This window comes from Culex pipiens, chromosome 1 (genome assembly GCF_016801865.2).
Source record: "Culex pipiens pallens isolate TS chromosome 1, TS_CPP_V2, whole genome shotgun sequence".
In the NCBI taxonomy this organism is placed as follows: Eukaryota; Metazoa; Arthropoda; class Insecta; order Diptera; family Culicidae; genus Culex; species Culex pipiens.
The window spans coordinates 51,128,071-51,147,484 of NC_068937.1; the positions used below are offsets into that span (position 1 = coordinate 51,128,071).

General features: G+C 37.0%; 1 protein-coding gene across 9 annotated transcripts in view; it reads left to right on the forward strand.

Annotated features, from left to right (window-relative positions):
- Window positions 1-8,088, forward strand: part of LOC120431692 (eye-specific diacylglycerol kinase) — a 298,340-nt gene extending 290,252 nt beyond the window's left edge. For all 9 annotated transcript variants that reach the window (XM_052706670.1, XM_039596964.2, XM_039596894.2 and 6 more), the window contains 2 exons: window positions 2,501-2,664; window positions 2,852-8,088. In XM_052706670.1, coding sequence (XP_052562630.1) covers window positions 2,501-2,664; window positions 2,852-2,895 — 208 coding nt within the window. In that variant the 3' untranslated portion in view covers window positions 2,896-8,088. The remainder of the gene's footprint in view (window positions 1-2,500; window positions 2,665-2,851) is intronic.
- The last annotated feature ends 11,326 nt before the right edge of the window (window positions 8,089-19,414 follow it).

Consider the following 19,414-nt stretch of genomic DNA (forward strand, 5'->3'; position numbering starts at 1 on the left):
TCAACGATAATTAATCGGTTAGTTGATTAAAATTTACAGTTAGTTGATTAGCATTATTGCTAATCAATAAGCGCATCCCTCCTTTTCACTTTTACCTTGGGCTGACGAACAAACGTCAAAACATCAACAAAACAAAAAAAAATCCGGCTTGCGGCCCGAAACTGGCCTAACTGGTTCCGGAACCGATAAAACCACCTCCAGGACAATCGCCGATTGGAGAGCTTGCCCAGCGTAGATGTTTTCCTAACAACTCATATTTTTAGACAAGCCGGAACCAGTCAGGTTAGGTGCAAGTGGCTACCGCGAGCAGAGGAGGGAAGCCGATAAGAACATAGGTAGTTTCCGTCGTCAGAACCGACTACCAAAAGAGGCAAAGGAAATTCTTTCCGGGAAGTTTCAACTCGCAACAAATCTTCCAACAGTCGAAGCCGTTGCCGCAGTTTAGGGTGGAGAATAGGTTCGCGGTCAAGATCCTACCGGTGCGAAGCCGAATGGAATCGTAACGGCGTCCTTACGGACAGGTTATTCGTGTCGTAATCGGAACAGCAAACCACAGCGCAGGTCCCAGAGTTAATCTCCAGGTTTCCCGACTGTCCTGTATCCCAGAACAGCTAGCATTCTGCTGAAGTCTTGCCACAGGGTTCAAAGATTTGTGGCATTTCGATTGAGTAAAATTAAAACTTAATTTAGAATATTTTCCCACGTTTATTAGAACCGAAAGTTTCTTCGTTACGGTCGAATTAAGAATTTTCAAAATAACTTTCTATTTTTCGTCGATTAAATCATCCATCTCGGAGTCCTACTTGATGTCGGTGTCCACAACCCTGGACATCGGGAGAGAAGACTAATTCGTCCGTTGGATGTTCGCCGGGAGAATGGGCGATTCCGTTAATGGTAGCGAGGATGATTTGCTGGGAGTTGAATTTGAGAGTGACTTTTTGTCGGCACTTGAGTCGGGAGGAGATGAGATCTGGTCGCGGCAGTAGCTGTTGCAGGAAGCTAACTTATTTCAACAGCTTAGGCTCCGATGAATCTAGCTGCTTCTGCTCTGCCAGCTTAAGCAACGTGACAAAATCCGGTGGAGGAGGTCCCTTGCGGCCGTTTAGCACTTTTCTTTGCGGCTTTCTCTTACGTTTTTGCACTCGTTTTCTCCCGGCTTTCTTCACACGGATTGTACCGGTCTGAATTGACCAGCTTGCTTGCTTCCACTCCGGCCCCGTTTTTTTCTGGTTCTTGGAGCTTTTTCCTCCTTCTCCAGCTCTCGGCGTGCCTATCTTGCATTTCGCTGGGCCTCGCTCAGCGGGTTGCCGTAATCCATGCTACGGCGGAGCCCATAACCTGCCTGCACCGGATGAACCGCACTCGGGCATAGATTTTACAGATAATTGTGCGAAATAAATGTTTTTTGTTCTGATGCAGTTCTGTTTCCTCCAGGGCCCCGGCGATGGCCTGATATGAGCTACCGAACAACATTGGCAATATGGCGTCGTTTGTTTACAAACATGGGATTGTTTGTGGACGAAATGAAAAATTTCCTATTTTGTAAAAAATTCTATAACCATTGTGCAATAACATTAAGTCTTACAAAACAGACAAAATTTCGTTAAATTCTAGACCAGAATTTGTTTTATTATTATTTTTCAATTCAAACATCTTTTATCGAGATTCTGATCAAGATTGCACATCAAATCATCATGCCTTTAGTGCATCTTTAGTTTTCACATCGATTCGCTGTGGATTTGTGTTTAAATTTTGAAATTTGGCATAAATCAAAATAAGTTGCAAAATTCCCAACTTCAGCCATGTGCAACAATTTCCACATCACCCATGCGGGAAACCGATAATGGGGTAATTCATGCGTTCCAAACTGTCAAAATTCCAAAACGTCATTGCCAATCTTCGGTTCTCTGCTTTTGTTCGTGTTTGAAGTTTCGGGCCGAGACTCTGGTTTCCTCAGTCTAATGCAAAACACGTTTTCAAACTGTCAAAATGGCTCGTCTCCAGATGTCAAGGTAATTTGATGTGGGATAGGAATGAGATATCAGATCAGCGCTAATCAATTAGCTAATTGACCAAAATCAGCTGTAATTAATTAGTGTAAATATAGTCGATTAACTGTGTCCTGCCCCTCGAATATGTATTTACCGATTTTCAGTGTACGGATGCACTGTTTGGTCGACCAAAAGAAAAAAGGTAAACAGAAAAATCACTTTTTTCGATATACTGATTCTCAGTGTTTGTTTTCTGAACTTCCAAGATGGCGGCTTCTTCGCTATCCCCTGGATTTTGCAAACAACAAAAAAAGCGTTCGAGTTAGTTTTTCTACAGGTTGAGAAAATACATATTTGGCAGAGCTAGGTACTGCAAATTTGGTGGAACTGAGTTCACGTTAGATGTCAGTGAATTGAGTGAATCATAAAAATAAATCTTTTTGAAAAAACCATTACACAGATCCAATCCTTAGTACAACGTACCTAAATCTAAATATTTCCCCATCCAGCGGCCAAACGGCCCTCCACAAGGCGGCCCTGACGAAGCGGCGCAGCATCTGCTACATGCTGGTGGCGGCCGGCGCCAGCCTCATCATCCAGGACAACAACGGCCGGACGCCGAAACTCCTCGCGCTCGAGGCCGAGGACCGCGAGCTGTCCGGCTACCTTGAAAGTGAGTACCGTACCGTCAGCTGATTTATACTGCTTTTTTGGGGGAATGATTTTTCTCCGTGTTTTTTTGGGAGCTGTCAAACTTATTACACGCTCAGGCTAAATTACTCAACTTTGATTTACAAACCCATTTTTTTTAGAATTTGGGTTCTATTTAAACTGAACTAAATCGCTTTCCTTCCTCACAGACCAAGAACAGTTCCAGCTCGCCGACTACCAGGCGAGTGCGTGAGACAGGCGTCCTCCGCCGCCGTCGTACCCACCCCCACCGGTCCCGTCGTCGTCGTCCTCATCCTCATCGGCGGCCAGCCGCCGGCAGTGTTCCTTCTCCTAGCCGCTGTGTGGTGTCCTGGTCGAGAACCTGCGGGACTGCGTCCTGTCCTAGAAAGCGGTTTGCTTTGTTTTTTTCGTTGTTTTATTTTTCGTTTAACGTTCAAGAAAGGGAAAAGGGAAGGAAAGGCCACTTTCGGGTGATTGTTCATTGTTATTTATTGCTATAAACACGGTACACTTAGCTGTTAGCGAATGGTTTTAGGTTAAAGCTATATATCTTTTATAACTACTATTACAAATATTCAAGCGAGCTGCACTGAAAGTTCCACTATATTTACATTTCGCTGAAAAACTGAAACTCGATTGACTGCGGAAATCGTGCAGAGCTAGTGCGAACCATATTCTGAGGAGGAATTCGCTGGGAAAACTGCATTTACTGTCAGAAATTAGGCCTTTTTCGGAATCAGATATTCATTCAAACATTTTTATTTTTGAAGAGTTTGCTGCATAATATTTAAAACTATTCTTCTTCAAAATGTTAAAAAAAAAATCATCAAAACCAATCGTACTAAAGATTGAGTATTAAATTGTTTCTCTCGATCAGTTTTGGGTTAATTTTATTAGAATTTGGAGCATTTAACTCAATTATTAGTGGTTTCGCTCAGATGTCAGATTTGCAGATAATCAACATTGGTTGCAGACATTTTACTGACATTTTTGAAATATATGTTGCTTTGATTTGAACCTTCTGGAAATAAACCATTTGTCAGATTTGGATGAATATTACTCATAATCACATGAAAAATAAGTAAGTTCTCCTATATCTGAGAATTCAACGTAAATAGAGTGAAATTCAACCAGATCTGAGTGAAATATACTCAGATCTGACAGATCCTTATTTACTCATTTTTGACTAGGTTTGGTTTTAACGAAAACTGAGTGATTTAAATGTGCATGCAGCAAACCAGGGTTGTCAGCTTGCTAAATCATTCTGGAAATGTCAGATTTTTGACAAATTTTTGAATTAAGGCAAAAAATAAAAAAAAAAGCTTTGAATTGTTTTACAATTTGATCGATAAGTAGAATAAAATCGGTTTAATTTTTTGTAGATCAGGAACAAGTGAATAAATCTAGACTCTAAAAAACTAATATTGACGCAGTTTTCGCAGCGTTTTCCTCTAAATAAAGAAAACAAAGAAGAAAACACTACAAAACAATCACAAGGGTTAAATTAAGGCAATTTCTCTAGTCAAATTGTGTTAACAAATGGGTTTAATTAATCATCAAATATTCTATACACAAACACACTCACTAAAACACACAAAACAGCCTCACATTTATACATCGACATCGGCGTGGGAGCGGTATCGTCCAGGACACCGCAATGGGGAAAGTTAGAAGTGGGGTAATCGGGGACATTAATCAGCAAATTAGAAGCCAGCTGCGTAGCAGCGCCCCAGTGAGCGAAAAACGGCGAATCTCAGCGTGCGCGCACTAATTTGTGTGCGACCAGTGAAAAAGAAACGGCGCGGAGGACAAACATAAATCAATCAAAACGTCTCGAAAAAAAATATGCGAACGAATTAAGAAAGCGACGTCAGGTGGCGTGGATTTTGACGCGAGACACAGTTGCCAGTTGTTTTTGCACCGGGGTGGAATCTTTCGGAAGAAATTTTTTGATTTTTGTTTATTTTTGAACTTTATTCAACCCTTTAAAAATTAATAACATATCACGAAACAAAGGCTTACCATCGAATTTAAAGGGCGAGTAGCGCTCGCCGAACCGTTGTTCCTCGTGCTACGGCATTTATCGTTGACCCCCTCTTATCCTCTCAATTGTTACGTTTCAATTTAGTCACACGTGTTTATCTTCGAGCAAAATATAAACATCAACTTAGATAGCCATTTTGAAAGATAAGTACCGTTGTAAGAGGACGGAATCGAAGTGGGTAAAATCGTAGCTAGTGATATTCCAAAGTTTGACCAAAAACGGAGTTCAAGCGCTAAAAAATATCTCTTTCTCACTCCATCTTCCAAGCAAAAGGATGCAACCCTCTGACGGAATCCAAAAAAGGGAAGAATAACAAATAACAACAATATAAAAGACTTGGCCATCAGCAAAATATTAGAGGGAAATAAAACGCAGTAAGAAAAATTTAGCGTGTTTGGGTGAGTATGATAAAAAAAAGCATCGAACAAACACAACAAACAAAACAAACATTCTCACCACTTGTACAAGTAAGTTTAACTTACTATTTACGAAATTGGAGGCTCATCTCATCACAATGAAATGGATAAACCCCGTTTGTTGCTGTAGAAATTGGAGGCGTGCGTGGAATCGTTGGTTGAGCAGAGGTTGTTTCTGATTTTTCGAGGTTATTCGAATTGTTTCAACTTTGAATTCCTGTTACTCGAGAAGTATCAAAATTACCTTGAGTTGTTTGGTTTTTTCCGTGTTAAGTTTTCTAAGGAACAAAATTATTTTTAAATTTTCAAAATTAAAATTGAGGTTATTTGAAAAAATGCGTTATTCGCATTTGAATTTGTTTTTCAAGTCAACTTACCAAAACAAAAACAAAAGAGAGCCGAACCAACCAATCGATTCACGAATCGCGATAGTTTGAATGTGTGCGTGCGCGAGCGAAGAGAGCGAGCGAGAACAGCGTGAAACAAGAGACCAGGAGAGAGCGAATGAGCGCATCAAAGCAGAGAGCGCGAAAATGCTTTGTTTTTCAAAAGCAATTTTCTGACGTTTCGTTTCAAAGTTTTCTAGCTGTTGATAACTTCTTTTTTTTCTTCTAAATTATTTATTTCTTTTTAAGCTTCGACTGTTACAAATCGAACGGAACTATGTGCCCTTAAAGTGAACGCTAAAAGTTACAACTGAGAAAAAGTTTAACCTTTTTTAGTTTGTTTCCACCTTTTCTAGTTAAATCAATTGGAGAGTTTATCGAGTTTGATGGGGAAAAAGTTCGCGTTGGAGGAATGTTTATTGGGAAAAATATAGAAACAAGAAAACTGATGTCAATTATTAACTTTAAATCGTAGCGATAGTCGAAAAAACGTGTAAAAAGAAGAACTCTTTGAAATTTTCTCCAATCGCTCTAACGTCGTAAAAACCAGATTTAAAATAACAATGAGAAGCATTACCGCAAATACTTGAAATGTGATTTTTCTGTGAAGCAAACCGTTTGAATATAAAATAGTACTCGTTAACTCCTTTGTACGATAAAAATTGTAGCTGTAACAAACACTGAAACAAGTGGTCACGTGATTTTCTTCGACGTTTCTAACTCGGAAATCTCCCGCCATTTTGTACAGTTGTAAATATTTATATTCGAAAGAAGCAAACTTGAGCTCTCCAGCATTCCAAACGCAGTTTGGAGCACTGGAATTAGGGAGACGTTCCCAAAGTTAACTAAATTGTTAGAAACGTCAAACAAAATTGAAATTGTCATGTCGCGACAATAGCTTGATGGAAAGTCTTCGTGCCCCTAGACTTTTCATGCGAATTATTGTCCTAATTTTGAGGAAGGCAACTGAGAAAAGTTTGAGGTTATCCACAGCGTGGTGTTTTATCCACCTTATCCCTCACGTGCCCATTCTCAGCCAGTTTGGGCGCGGAAAGGTGGAAAAAAGAGCCCAATTGTGGACCGGAATGGATCAATTTCGGCCGAACGGAACAAAAATGTGTCAAATATCCTCGCAAAATATTGAAGAAAACAACTTTTCTACTAACAAAAAGATAAAAAGTCAAATCTATCAAACTGTAATTCGTCACTCGACGGACAGATGGCAGTGTGTGATATTCGCGCAATCTTGCGTGCAAAAAAGTACTGTAAATAGTTAATCTTTCTTTTTTCGAAAAATAAAACCGCTAATGACAATCGTCGTCCAAAGTGGACACAACTGCACGTTTCTTTGCGTTAAATTTAAACATTTAGTTTGTCCTAAATATTCCACAAAAGTTTTTAGAAAGATTTCACCTCAAAACAACTGGCAGCACTGCTCGTAAATCCGACGCCACGCGCAACTGACAGCTGTGACAACAAACAAGGAAACGAATTACCAGTACGACTTTACTGTTAAAATTGTGATCTTCAAACCACTTAACACTTAATAGATGTGAATTTTTCCCACTTTTTTCAGTACAGAGAAAATCGTATCGATAGTAAAATCAGCAACAAAAAAAAAGTTTTTCACTCGTGCACTGTTGCCAAACTAAGCTGTACATACAAACGCGCACCCATCACACCAATACACTCTCACATTCACACCAACATCGGTTAACGTGCACTGAAAAGAATCACACGTTCACAAACACACACTTGGATTGCAGAATACTCGTCGATTTTTGTCCAATTTTTGATCATTCTTGTCACAACAAACTCTCACACACACACACACATATGAGGAATCAAAATGGTAAACTACAAAACACAAAAGTACCACTAGCACCTACTAGAGAAGCTACGATAGAAAATGAGGAAATAAACAAGATTTAAATCAACAACTAAAGTAAATAAACAAAACAAACTAAAGCATATTTAGTGTAAAGAGCTAGGATAAAGGGTCCAAATCCGTAGTGAAACCAAAAGAGAACAAACAAAGAAGGGAAAACAAACTAAAAAGAAAGGAAGGGTAAATCTAGCGATTCAGAATTCAGAAAGATAAACTTTATTACAATTTAGTACGTCGTGCTAGTCCCACACACCATAATAAAAAGATAGACAAAAAAATACCGCAACAACAACTTTTAAACTTGAAGCAAAACATATTTTCATACCGTCAACTATACGAGCCAGAGAGCTAACCAAAAAAAGAAACAAGATTAAAATATGATACAAATCCTATTTTTTCGACCGCTGTATTTTGTAACGAGAAATTATTTCTCACCAGCAAAATGTAAACAAAACAATTCTCTCCCACACGCACACCAAAAATACTCAGATTAAGGCTGAACCAAACATACTCAAAATTGAGTAGGCGAGGCAAATGTCAAAATCTGCGTTATTTAAAATGTGCGTGCACAAACACTTGCAAGACACTGAAAAAAATCAACAACGTATAACAAAACGAACTACTTACTAAATCTGATGGTGCATATTGAGCCAACGATTCCAGAGCAGACTAAAAGTATCTACTAAAGCGAGAAAGAGAGAGGTAGAGGTGTAAATAGAGTGTATTTGCTGCCATTTCGTTTCACGGAATCGTCTTTAGAAAAGAAGAAGTAAAAACATGTTCCAAGGTACCTAAACCATACGTTCTCTTACACACTCACACAAACCCACACTCGGAAAAACACTCACCACACTTTTATGCGTTTAGATTGCGGAAATGTTCCGTCAATCGCACACCATTGAAATCGCCTTATTACTTCACTAGACACCCACACACACACTTGCACTGACTTGGCACCCCTGAATTGAACCAATTTGACAGTTTGGTTTGTTTTGGACTCGATTTAAGTTAAAGTTACACACTAAATAAAAGAACTATTTTCATAAACATTCCAACTTTAGTGTAATAGGATCGCTGTTTAGTATCTGTTAAATTATTTTACTTAAAATGTTAACGAGAATACCATATTTATTGCACTTACTAGAAATTCTAAAAGAAAAACCACATGCATTGTTTTGTTTGAAAACAAACGTTATCACCGTAGGAAGTATCACTCTCTCACTCACACACACACACATCAACAACACACAAACTCACACTAAAGCCTTTCGAAAAGATTTTTAAATAACGATAGAGGAAAAAGTACTACCAAATAAGCAAAACAAGTTAAATCTATTTATCACTCAAAAAAGAAGAAGAAAAGAAAATGTATGAAAGTTGTAAGCAGTAGAAGTTTCGAACACAAAAAAAAACACAGATAATAATCGCACCTCCTCTTTCAAAAACTGCAGCCCGTTTTTCGTAATTTTTATTTCAACTCCTCGAAAGCAAACAAACAAACAAACTAAAGCATAACATATATATTTAAACAAGTAAACCAACAAGCAACAAAGCAAAACTACAAGACAAATCAATCAATCAAACGGTTCACAACAATTTGCAAATGAAAAAAATGGAGCAGGCATAACACTAAATCGAAATATGGTTAGAAACTACAAAAAAAAAACACACACACACATTTAGAAGGAAGAAGACAAGAAAAAAATAAAACGGGAAAATCAACGAAAGTGAAATTTGCAGAGCAGAAGCGAAAAACATGAAGATCAAAGAAAGGAAAGTGTGCAACTGTGCGAAGGAACAATAGCAAAGGAAACAGCAAAATAACAACAGGCATAATAGAAACAACTCTTGAATCTCACTAATTATTGAAATGTAAACATTTTGTGCGTTTCCTTATGGTAGAACGAAAAAGAAATTATCCTTTGTCTACATGATATTTAATATAGGTCATTCCACCTTAAACGAATCAGAACTTGAAATCGACATTTTCTGTATGTGGAGCTGTTGAAACCATCAAAACTAGCAAGAATCTCAATTTTTACCCAAATCATCACAAAGTTTCGTCTTAATGGCAAATCATTTTTAAACATCGATTTCTCTATTAACGATTGGAATGAAATGAGCCACATTATGAACAAGTCATTTTTCAGCGCTAAAAGCGCTTTTAAAGTTGAAGATTGCAGATAACATTCGAACCAACTTGGCTCCAATGTTCTCACTGAGAACAATTGCCAAACAAATTTTGTAGTGGCGCCAATTTAAAAAAAAGCAAGTATTTTCAAAACAATTTAAAAAATGTTGAAATGTTTACAAACAACTTTTTTGTTGATTTTTCTAAACACAATTTCAAAACAAATATGGACACCAAGCCTCAAGTTGAATTAGTTGGTTTGGTTTTTCGTACATGGTCTCCTTTAATATAGTTGGAGATGACTTACTGCAGTTTGAACCATTTTTCAAATGTTTTGTAAACACAAATTAGGGGAAATTCTCGTATGTTTGGCAGGTTAAGCACTCGCTCCTAACTCCATCCAATTTGCTGATTTTCACTATTTAAACAACTAATTTTGCAAAACTTTTGATAAAAACTTGCTTGCTCACTTCTTATGCTATTTATCACTCAATTTCAGTTGAAAACGCTTTTAATTAGCTTTAATTGAATGTCAAAGTTCTGACCTGCCAACATTAGAGGCACGCTGGAATTAGATGCTGTTCCCCTACCAGCTTTTGTAAACATGCTCAATTTTGGTATAAAAATTAATATTTTAAGTTTTCAAATATTTAAAATTGTTATTTTTTTAAACACAAACGTTCAGGCTTTATGTGAAATTGCTGTAACTTATAGAAAATCAATGGTTTGGATGAATAAGAAACATTTAGCTTAAAATTTCTGTAAAATGTTGAAAGAGGGATCAAGTTACCCCTAAAATTTTGAAAATGCCGGTTTAAAATATTATTTTAAAACGCTTGGCATGACTCGGAGAGTTCGTCTGAATGAATACCATTATCAGCCAAACATAGTTGAATGTTTAAGCTTTCATTTCATGCAAAAAGTTCATAGTTTTGTGAGAAATTGACAAAGTTATGGATCTGACACGCATGCAGTTTTCTGATGTCAACGCCAGTGGCGCTGTCAGTATTGTTTACGTGTGGTTTTTGAAAAGGACGTATGAAATGCATACATAATTATTTTTCCAAATTATTTGTTTTACTATCTTCTGCATATATATTTGAGGTAATTACAAATATTACTTAAATTTCTCCACATTTAACAATAATAATATCAAAATAGTACAATGTTTTTCTTGACCATCTAAGCAATTTATCACAAAACACTAAACTAAAAATGAAATAGATTCAATTCTTCGAAACAACATAAATTACGTTTGATTCTTCCTGACCGTTGGTTTAAAATAAATTCTGGAGTTTTTTTTTAAAAGGTCCAATAAACCAAATTTTCAGTTTTTCCTTTTTTGGGTGTTTTTCAATACCCCTGACTCAAGCCGGTTTCAAAAACACCCAAAAAGCAAAAACTGGAAATTTGGTTTATTGGACCTTTTAAAAAAAAACTTCAGAATTGCGCTATTAAAATATTCACTCAATTTCCGTCGAAAATGTTTTAAACTAGTTTTAATTGTTCACCAAAAAGGTGATATGCCTACAAAAGGTGCTTGATGGAATCAAATGCTGATCTCAAAGTTCAGGTCCGAGATTAAATGAAAATCTTTCTAAAGAAAAAAATAAACTGAAAAAGTTTTAATTTATGCAAATTATGACCGATGCGCATACGACCTTTTCAAACGCTACGCGCCAAAAACTTGGTTCGATCTTGGTTCGATTTTGACTTCACTCGCCTTGTATGTGGATGACAGTTGTGACGTAGCCGTGAGTTATGTGCGATACAAAAAAAAGTGGATCAAGTCTCCCCACTCTCCCCTACAATCGGCCAATTGTCGGCCATGTTTGATTTAGAAAAAAAAACATTAAAATCTTGTTTCAGATTGCTTCTATCAAATATTGGGTTTTTATTTGTTGTTGGTAGAAGCATTTTACATACCGTGATTACCCAAGTAACCGCGAGGCACTAAATAGCGGCATTAAATCAGCATTATATTGGCATTTAATACCAGCAGGGTCTCGTGGCGCAGGGGTAGCGGCTTCGGCTGCCGATCCCGATGATGCTATGAGACGCGGGTTCGATTCCCGCCTTATCCACTGAGCTTCTATCGGATGGTGAAGTAAAACGTCGGTCCCGGTTTCTCCTGTCTCGTCAGAGGCGCTGGAGCAGAAATCCCACGTTAGAGGAAGGCCATGCCCCGGGGGGCGTAGTGCCAATAGTTTCGTTTTTTTTTTTACCAGCAAATAATGCTTCAAAACATTAAATCAGCACTTTTCCCTTGAGAAATATTTCAAGTGGCGCACAGTGATGCCGTTTTAATGCCTCACCGAAAGCTCGAACAAAAACAAACTGCTTTATCGACGTCAAGGCTGGGGGAAAAAAAAGGACAGCTAGCTGCTCCACACACTTGGTGGTGGGCCTCCTTTGTTTTTTTTTCTACTGTTGCGTTTCATGTGTGAGTGTGACACTTTGATGTTATTCTTGCATTTTTCTCGTCGATCTCCAGGATGCGCGCCAGCCAACTGATGTATTCTGAAATGAGTGTTTGTTTTGAAAGTTTTAATCGATGTGGTTGATGCATCGAACATTAAGGAAGACTTTCTTTCTGCTGTTTCGAGTTTCTGGTTCATGAGAAAAACCCGTTGTCATTTTGTTGGACGAAAATTATTGACGAGTCACTCAGCAAATTGCGGCCATCCAGTCAAGTACAGTACAATCAATTACGGAAGGCTTGGGGTTAATAGGGACAAGTAATGGCTAACGGCTAACGTAAACTGTTTTTCCGAGGTGTGCTTGGTCCACGGTTGGCAAAATTTCACAAAGTGTATCAGACTTCCGGAAAGCAGCTTTTTGCTTGCGAGAAAAGTCATTCAATTTACCAGAGAACTTTTGATAATGTCCTTTGTGCTATGGGCATATGTTTCGAAAAATTTGGCTTAATTACAGGCTGCAGTTTTCCACAAAAAAAATAAACAAAAAAAAACACTTCAGTCAGCGGGAATTGAACCCAGTTCACGCAAAAATAAAACTGTTGCACACTGGGGGAAATGCGCCTTAGCCCGCACGCTTATTGGAACAGTATAACGGGAGAAGGATAAAAGTCAATAAGAGCGTGACTGGCTGAAATGTTTCCCGTATGGATTAGAGAGCCTGGAGCTTATTAGAGAACGGACATCTCAAACCAAAAGTACCAATCGAAGCACGAGAACTGTCAAACGGAGGTACCAATCGAGCATAAGACAAAGGATTTTGCTCGATTGGTACCTCCGTTTGACAGTTCTCGTGCTTCGATTGGTACTTTTGGTTTGAGATGTCCGTTCTCTAATAAGATCCAGGCTCTCTAGTATGGATGGGTTACTTTGTTGATAAACATCAAATGCTTTGGAGCACATTTTCAAGGTCGTAAATGGTGATTTAATGCCAGTTGTAATGCTGCAAAGTTTTGGTACTTTGAGGCATTCGCAAAGCTTATTTACTACTTCAAAGCATTCGAGTGCTGATTTAGTACTGAATAAATACTTCAATTTAGTGCTTGTGGTTACTTGGGTACTATTTCTAGAATCTATACACAGAATCATCATTGATAGTCATTCGTATCAAAAAGTGATCAAAGACTTGTACAGAGCGGATTGGTTAATTCAAATTTCGCTTCTTCGAATGGCTGCTAACTCGAACGTATTCGAATTAAAAAGTATTCAAACGACAAAATTGAGTTGTCAAACTAATGTTTACATTTCGACCCCTTTGATCGTTAATTTCCGAGCACGTGGTTTTGTCATTTTGACAGCTGTCAGTTGTTTCATTTAGCGAATTCAGAATAGGTAATTCGAATGCAGTTCTCTTCGGATTAACCATTCCACTCTGTATGAAATTTGATGGGCTTTCTGAAAAAAAAAACTGAAAGAAAAATACACGTCTTTTCTATGATTTGACATTCTAAATAAAAGTCTCCATATTGTCCTATGACTTATTCTTTAAAGATACAGCAGGATAATTTGAAAATAAAAAATAGACCATTTTAAGGAAGCTCAGGCACAACCGATTCCTTAGTCGACATGGAATTGCTCATTTTGAAATTTCACAAATCACAATCTTATAAAAATATCGTTTTTGAGAAAGCAAAATAAAATTATTCAAAACATATGCGTCAATAGGGTGTAATATGGTTGTATGGAAAAAAATAAAAAAATTTAGTTCCTTTTGGGGTCCTAGATAACTCCCCAAAGTTTGGGAACGATTGGTTTAGTCCTCACTTTGCGCAAAGCGATTCAATTTTCTATGGGAATTTGTATGGGAAAAACCATTTTTTTGGATTTTGATATTTATAAATTTCACGCATCATGCTGTACTTAAACCGGATTTATATTCCAATACTCTGAAAGATGCTCTACAACTTTCCCGAATAGAATATGGCGTTTTAGACGAGTTTTGAGGACACTGTATCTTCTTTCAGGAGCAAGTTAGCACCATACTCTCTTGGGGAAAGTTGTAGAGCACCTTCCAGAGCATCCGAATATGAATCCGGTTTTAGTTCTGCGTGAAACTTGGATTTTTAATATGGGTCATTCCATCTGAAGCGGAACACCATTTGAAAATTACCATCTCCGATTCTGCTCAAATTTGGCAGAGCTGTTGAGACTATCAAAACATGCAAAAATCCCGAATTTCATCCAAATCGGATCTCCCCCTCCAGTTTTGTACCCTCCCAAAAAATCGACTTTTTGGCTATTTTTGAGCAAAACCCCTATCTTCAAACGACGATAACTCAGGAACCATAAATCTTAGAGAGTCGGTCTTAGACTCAATTTTGAAGGAAATTGGACGTAGAATCCATTTCCGTGATCAAAATTTCGATTAAAATATGTTTTCTACCTGTATTGCGCAATTCAAAACTTTGAATGGCCGTATCTCAAAACAGCCCTATTTATTTTTTAAATTTGACCTCAACATCGTATTCCCCGTCCAATTTTACATAAGAATCACTTATCGACAGAAAGGAATATGTTTCGTTCCAGAGATATCGAATTTTAAAGTTTTGAGTATTTGAGATTACCTAAATTAGCTACACTCGCCACATATGCTAGAAGGACTCGGGCGCGCTGATCAATAATTACTACCTGGTGTTCTGAAAGATGAATTATTTTTATAATTTTATACGATTTTGAGATAATCAATACCTTGAACAATCTATTTTTTGTTTAAGGAATATTTATTGGGTAATTTTGAATGCACTGTTTTTCCTGATGTCAGTGTCATTGAACCATATTAGGTAAAATTTGAACTTTCAATATTTATTTGCAAATGCTACAACGTTTTTACAACACAATTAAAAAAAAAACTAACTTAATCCACCTATGTGGTTGATGCCTTCCTCACTTTTTATCAACAATGGGTAATATGAGTGGTTTGGACACATATTTCAGCTATTTCTTTTAGATCCAGAAAAATATGTACATAAATAGCACTTAAGTGGTCATAACTCGAGACAGGGTTGCCAGATCTTGAATGTTGTGGACTCGTCGGAAAGGTCTCTTGATTATCTAACCAACGATGGGTCGGATGATGGACCCGGACATCGTTTACATGCATATAAATGAGATCCGGCTTCAAAAAAGTACATAAATTTCACTTAAGTGGTCATAACTCGAGACAGGGTTGCCAGATCTTGAATGTTCTGGACTCTTTGGAAAGGGACTCTTGATGGGTCGGATGATGGAACCGGACATCGTTTACATGCATATAAATGAGATCCGGCATCAAAAAAGTACATAAATTTCACTTAAGTGGTCATAACTCGAGACAGGGTTTCCAGATCTTCAATGTTGAGGACTCGCTGGAAAGGTCTCTTGATTATCTAACCAACGATGGGTCGGATGATGGATCCGGACATTGTTTACATACATTTAAGTGAGATCCGGCTTCAAAAAAGTACATAAATATCACTTAAGTGGTCATAACTCGAGACAGGGTTGCCAGATCTTGAATGTTCTGGACTCTTTGGAAAGTTCTCTTGATTACCCAACCAACGATGGGTCGGATGATGAATCCGGACATCGTTTACATACATTTAAGTGAGATCCGGATTAAAAAAAGTACATAAATTTCACTTAAGTGGTCATAACTCGAGACAGGGTTGCCAGATTTTGAATGTTGTGGACTCTTTGGAAAGGTCTCTTGATTACCTAACCAACGATGGGTCGGATGATGGATCCGGACATCGTTTACATGCATATAAATGAGATCCGGCTTCAAAAAAGTACATAAATATCACTTAAGTGGTCATAACTCGAGACAGGGTTGCCAGATCTTGAATGTTCTGGACTCTTTGGAAAGGTCTCTTGATTACCTAACCAACGATGGGTCGGATGATGGAACCGGACATCGTTTACATGCATACAAATGAGATCCGGATATATGTGAAAACACATTTTTATACATAACTTTTGAACTACTTATCGAAACTTCAAACAATTCAATAGCGATGTATGGGACCCTAAACCAAGTCGAATGAAACCAGTTTGATCAAAATCGGTCCAGCCAGTGCTGAGAAAACTTGGCAAGAATTTTGAACACATACATACATACACACACACACACATACACACACACACACAGACATTTGTTCAGTTTTCGATTCTGAGTCGATAAGTATACATGAAGGTGTGTCTCTGAGCTCTTAATAAAAAGTTCATTTTTAGAGCAGGATTATAGCCTTACCTCAGTGAGGAAGGCAAAAATCTATTGTTTTCATATTTTTCCTAATTCCTCATTTCTTCCCACTTTATCAAATTATTTCTTTTATTTGAAGCAAGAACAAATGTAGAGCTGGATGTAGTAGATGAAATAATTCTCATGGGTTCTAAAGCTTTTGCCATGTGCGGTAGCAAAATAGTGTCATTCAGCAATAAACCCCAAAATCTGCCTTACGGTTTGAAAGATTGAGCATTATCATATTAAACTGATTTTTATATTGTGAACCAGTTTCATCTGAAAAATTGATGATTTTTTTTTCAATTCTGGTACATTTAATTTCAAAAACGAAACCATATACTTCTGATACATGTGGACAGCAGCTGTATCGTCTTCCAAGATTTCGAAATGATTGACAAATAAAAAAAAAGATAATTGTTCGAACGGTTAATTAATCTTTGTGATTTTCTTACTTTTTTCAGCTTTATACTTTCCAGAAATCCTCTTGCTTAATCATGCTTCACGAGAGTATTATTCATGTTAATTCATAATTTTTGATACGATAATGTATTGTACACTTTTTCTTAAGTGTTACTTACAACATCAATTTCAATTTCCTGCTAGCACAGCGGGAATTCCATTCTGCTCTGTATTGCGTGTCGTTCTTGCTCTGTCCTGTGGGCTAGCACATAAATTCACCCCATACTATTTTTTTAAATTTAAGATTAATACAGCATTTTCCTACAATTTTTGCCTAATTTGCTAATGATTAATTTGGATGAAATCGTATTTCAATAAATAAACAGGTAGCAGTTATTGATCAGCGCGCCCGAGTCCTTCTAGCATATGTGGCGAGTGTAGCTAATTTAGGTAATCTCAAATACTCAAAACTTTAAAATTCGATATCTCTGGAACGAAACATATTCCTTTCTGTCGATAAGTGATTCTTATGTAAAATTGGACGGGGAATACGATGGTGAGGTCAAATTTAAAAAATAAATAGGGCTGTTTTGAGATACGGCCATTCAAAGTTTTCAATTGCGCAATACAGGTAGACAAAATATTTTAATCCAAATTTTGATCACAGAAATGGATTCTACGTCCAATTTCCTTCAAAATTGAGTCTAAGACCGACTCTCTAAGATTTGTGGTTCCTGAGTTATCGTCGTTCGAAGATAGGGGTTTCGCTCAAAAATAGCCAAAAAGTCGATTTTTTGGGAGGGTACAAAAATGGAGGGGGAGGTCCGATTTGGATGAAATTCGGGATTTTTACATGTTTTGACAGTCTCAACAGCTCTGCCAAATTTGAGCAGAATCGGAGATGGTAATTTTCAAATTTGCATTTTTTCTTGCACACTTCAGGTGGAATGACCCATATATTAAAATTCAAAAAAAATATTTTTCCCATACAAATTTATATGGAAAATTGAATCGCTTTGCGCAAAGTGAGGACTAAACCAATCGTTCCCAAACTTTGGGAAGTTATCTAGGACCCCAAAAGGAACTGAAAAAATGCTGTGCTGGAAAATCGATTTTGATATTACACCCTAATGCGTCAACTAAGGCTACCAACTGTACGGTTTTTTCCTTATCGTACGGATTTTCGACCCTCTTCGTGGATTTTGAACAGGCCGGAATTTTTGTACGGATGTTTTCGTATAGAACGGATGTTTTCGTATAGTACGGATTTTTACGGAATTCATTTTTTTTTTCATAAATTTAATTGCTCTTTTGATTTGGCGAAAGGTTTTGATAGTAAGTCATTTTTATTTAACTTTCAATTTGACTTTTAAATGATAACTTAAATAGTTTTCCGGGATATCCTCAGTTTAAACTTGATTGTCAATAATTGTTCTTTTCAAATTCTTTCCAGAAAACACTGAGAACGATATTATTCATAAAGGCAAACTTGACATTTCATTACATTTTAAACGTTAAACAAAAAATAAAAAAAATATAAATATTGAAATAACAAGCCATAGTTCCAAATTTTCATGAAAAATGTGTTTTAAAATGCATTTTTATAACAGCTTTACTAAAATGCAAATATCTCGGCTTTGCGTTAATATAAATTGAGCGATAAAAAAATAAAATGTTCTCCGTGAAATTTCCTACAAGCTCTATCAGTACATCAGTTTTGGTTGCAAAAATGTTTGGCTCACTTTGCGGATAGATTTTTGAAAAAAAAATCACTTAAAAAATATTATTATTATTAGTTTCTACCTAAAACGCTCTGCCATGGTCAAATACAAGCTTTTATGGACACACAGAGATTCTTCAAATTTATTTTTGCGTGATTGAAATAAAATAATATGCATTTTTCTCCATTCTCTTTACAACTTTGCTGAACTGGTGTCTTCGATCAAAAAACTCTTTTTCAAAATACAATAAAAAATAAAATACAAAAAATCGTCAGACATTATATTCCATCGCCCTAACCGCATCATTCAACTCTCTTAACAACAATGTGGCGCTCAATAACTCAACCACGCACCAGCATTTCTATTTCGGACTTTTTCTCTTTCTAAATACTATTTATAACTAATAAACGAGACACAACCGGCATTGCCGGCTTCCTATTATTAAATACAACTGGCTCACATTCAAACAAATCCTATGCGTTGGGGAAAACTGCGCTTTTCCCTCACATAACTACACACGACTTTGCTTGTTTTGTTTTGGCTCCCTTCTTCTATTTATTAAGCCATTTTCACCACACGTTACCACCGCGCGCTGCGTGGTGTGTTGGTGGTGGTGGTGGTGAATTAAATTAACGCTCATTAGCATTTTCTCTCAAATTTTCCTCACATCTTTTCGATTGAGATATTTTTGTCACTTTTCCAACGGTTATCGCAAAAATGACTAATGAAGAAACCAAGAATGTTGTTTTACGTGAAACATTGACAGTTGACAGACATAAGGTCGTTTATAGAATTGTAAAAAAATGACGATTTTAATATTGTTTTGATATTCTTTAAAAATCTAATCGATTACGAAAACAACACAAATTTGTTCACAACATTTCTATCCGTGTAGTTGATTTCGAATCTGAAAACATTGTCATCGCTTTCAAAACTGGAAACTTGCAAATTCGTTAACATTGTTTACGATTTGGATAGATGTTTTTCAATTTGTAAAACCCAACTTGGCACATGTGCCAGTTTTACCACCTTCCCGCCCAAAATCGAGAGAGAATTTTTCCGGCTAG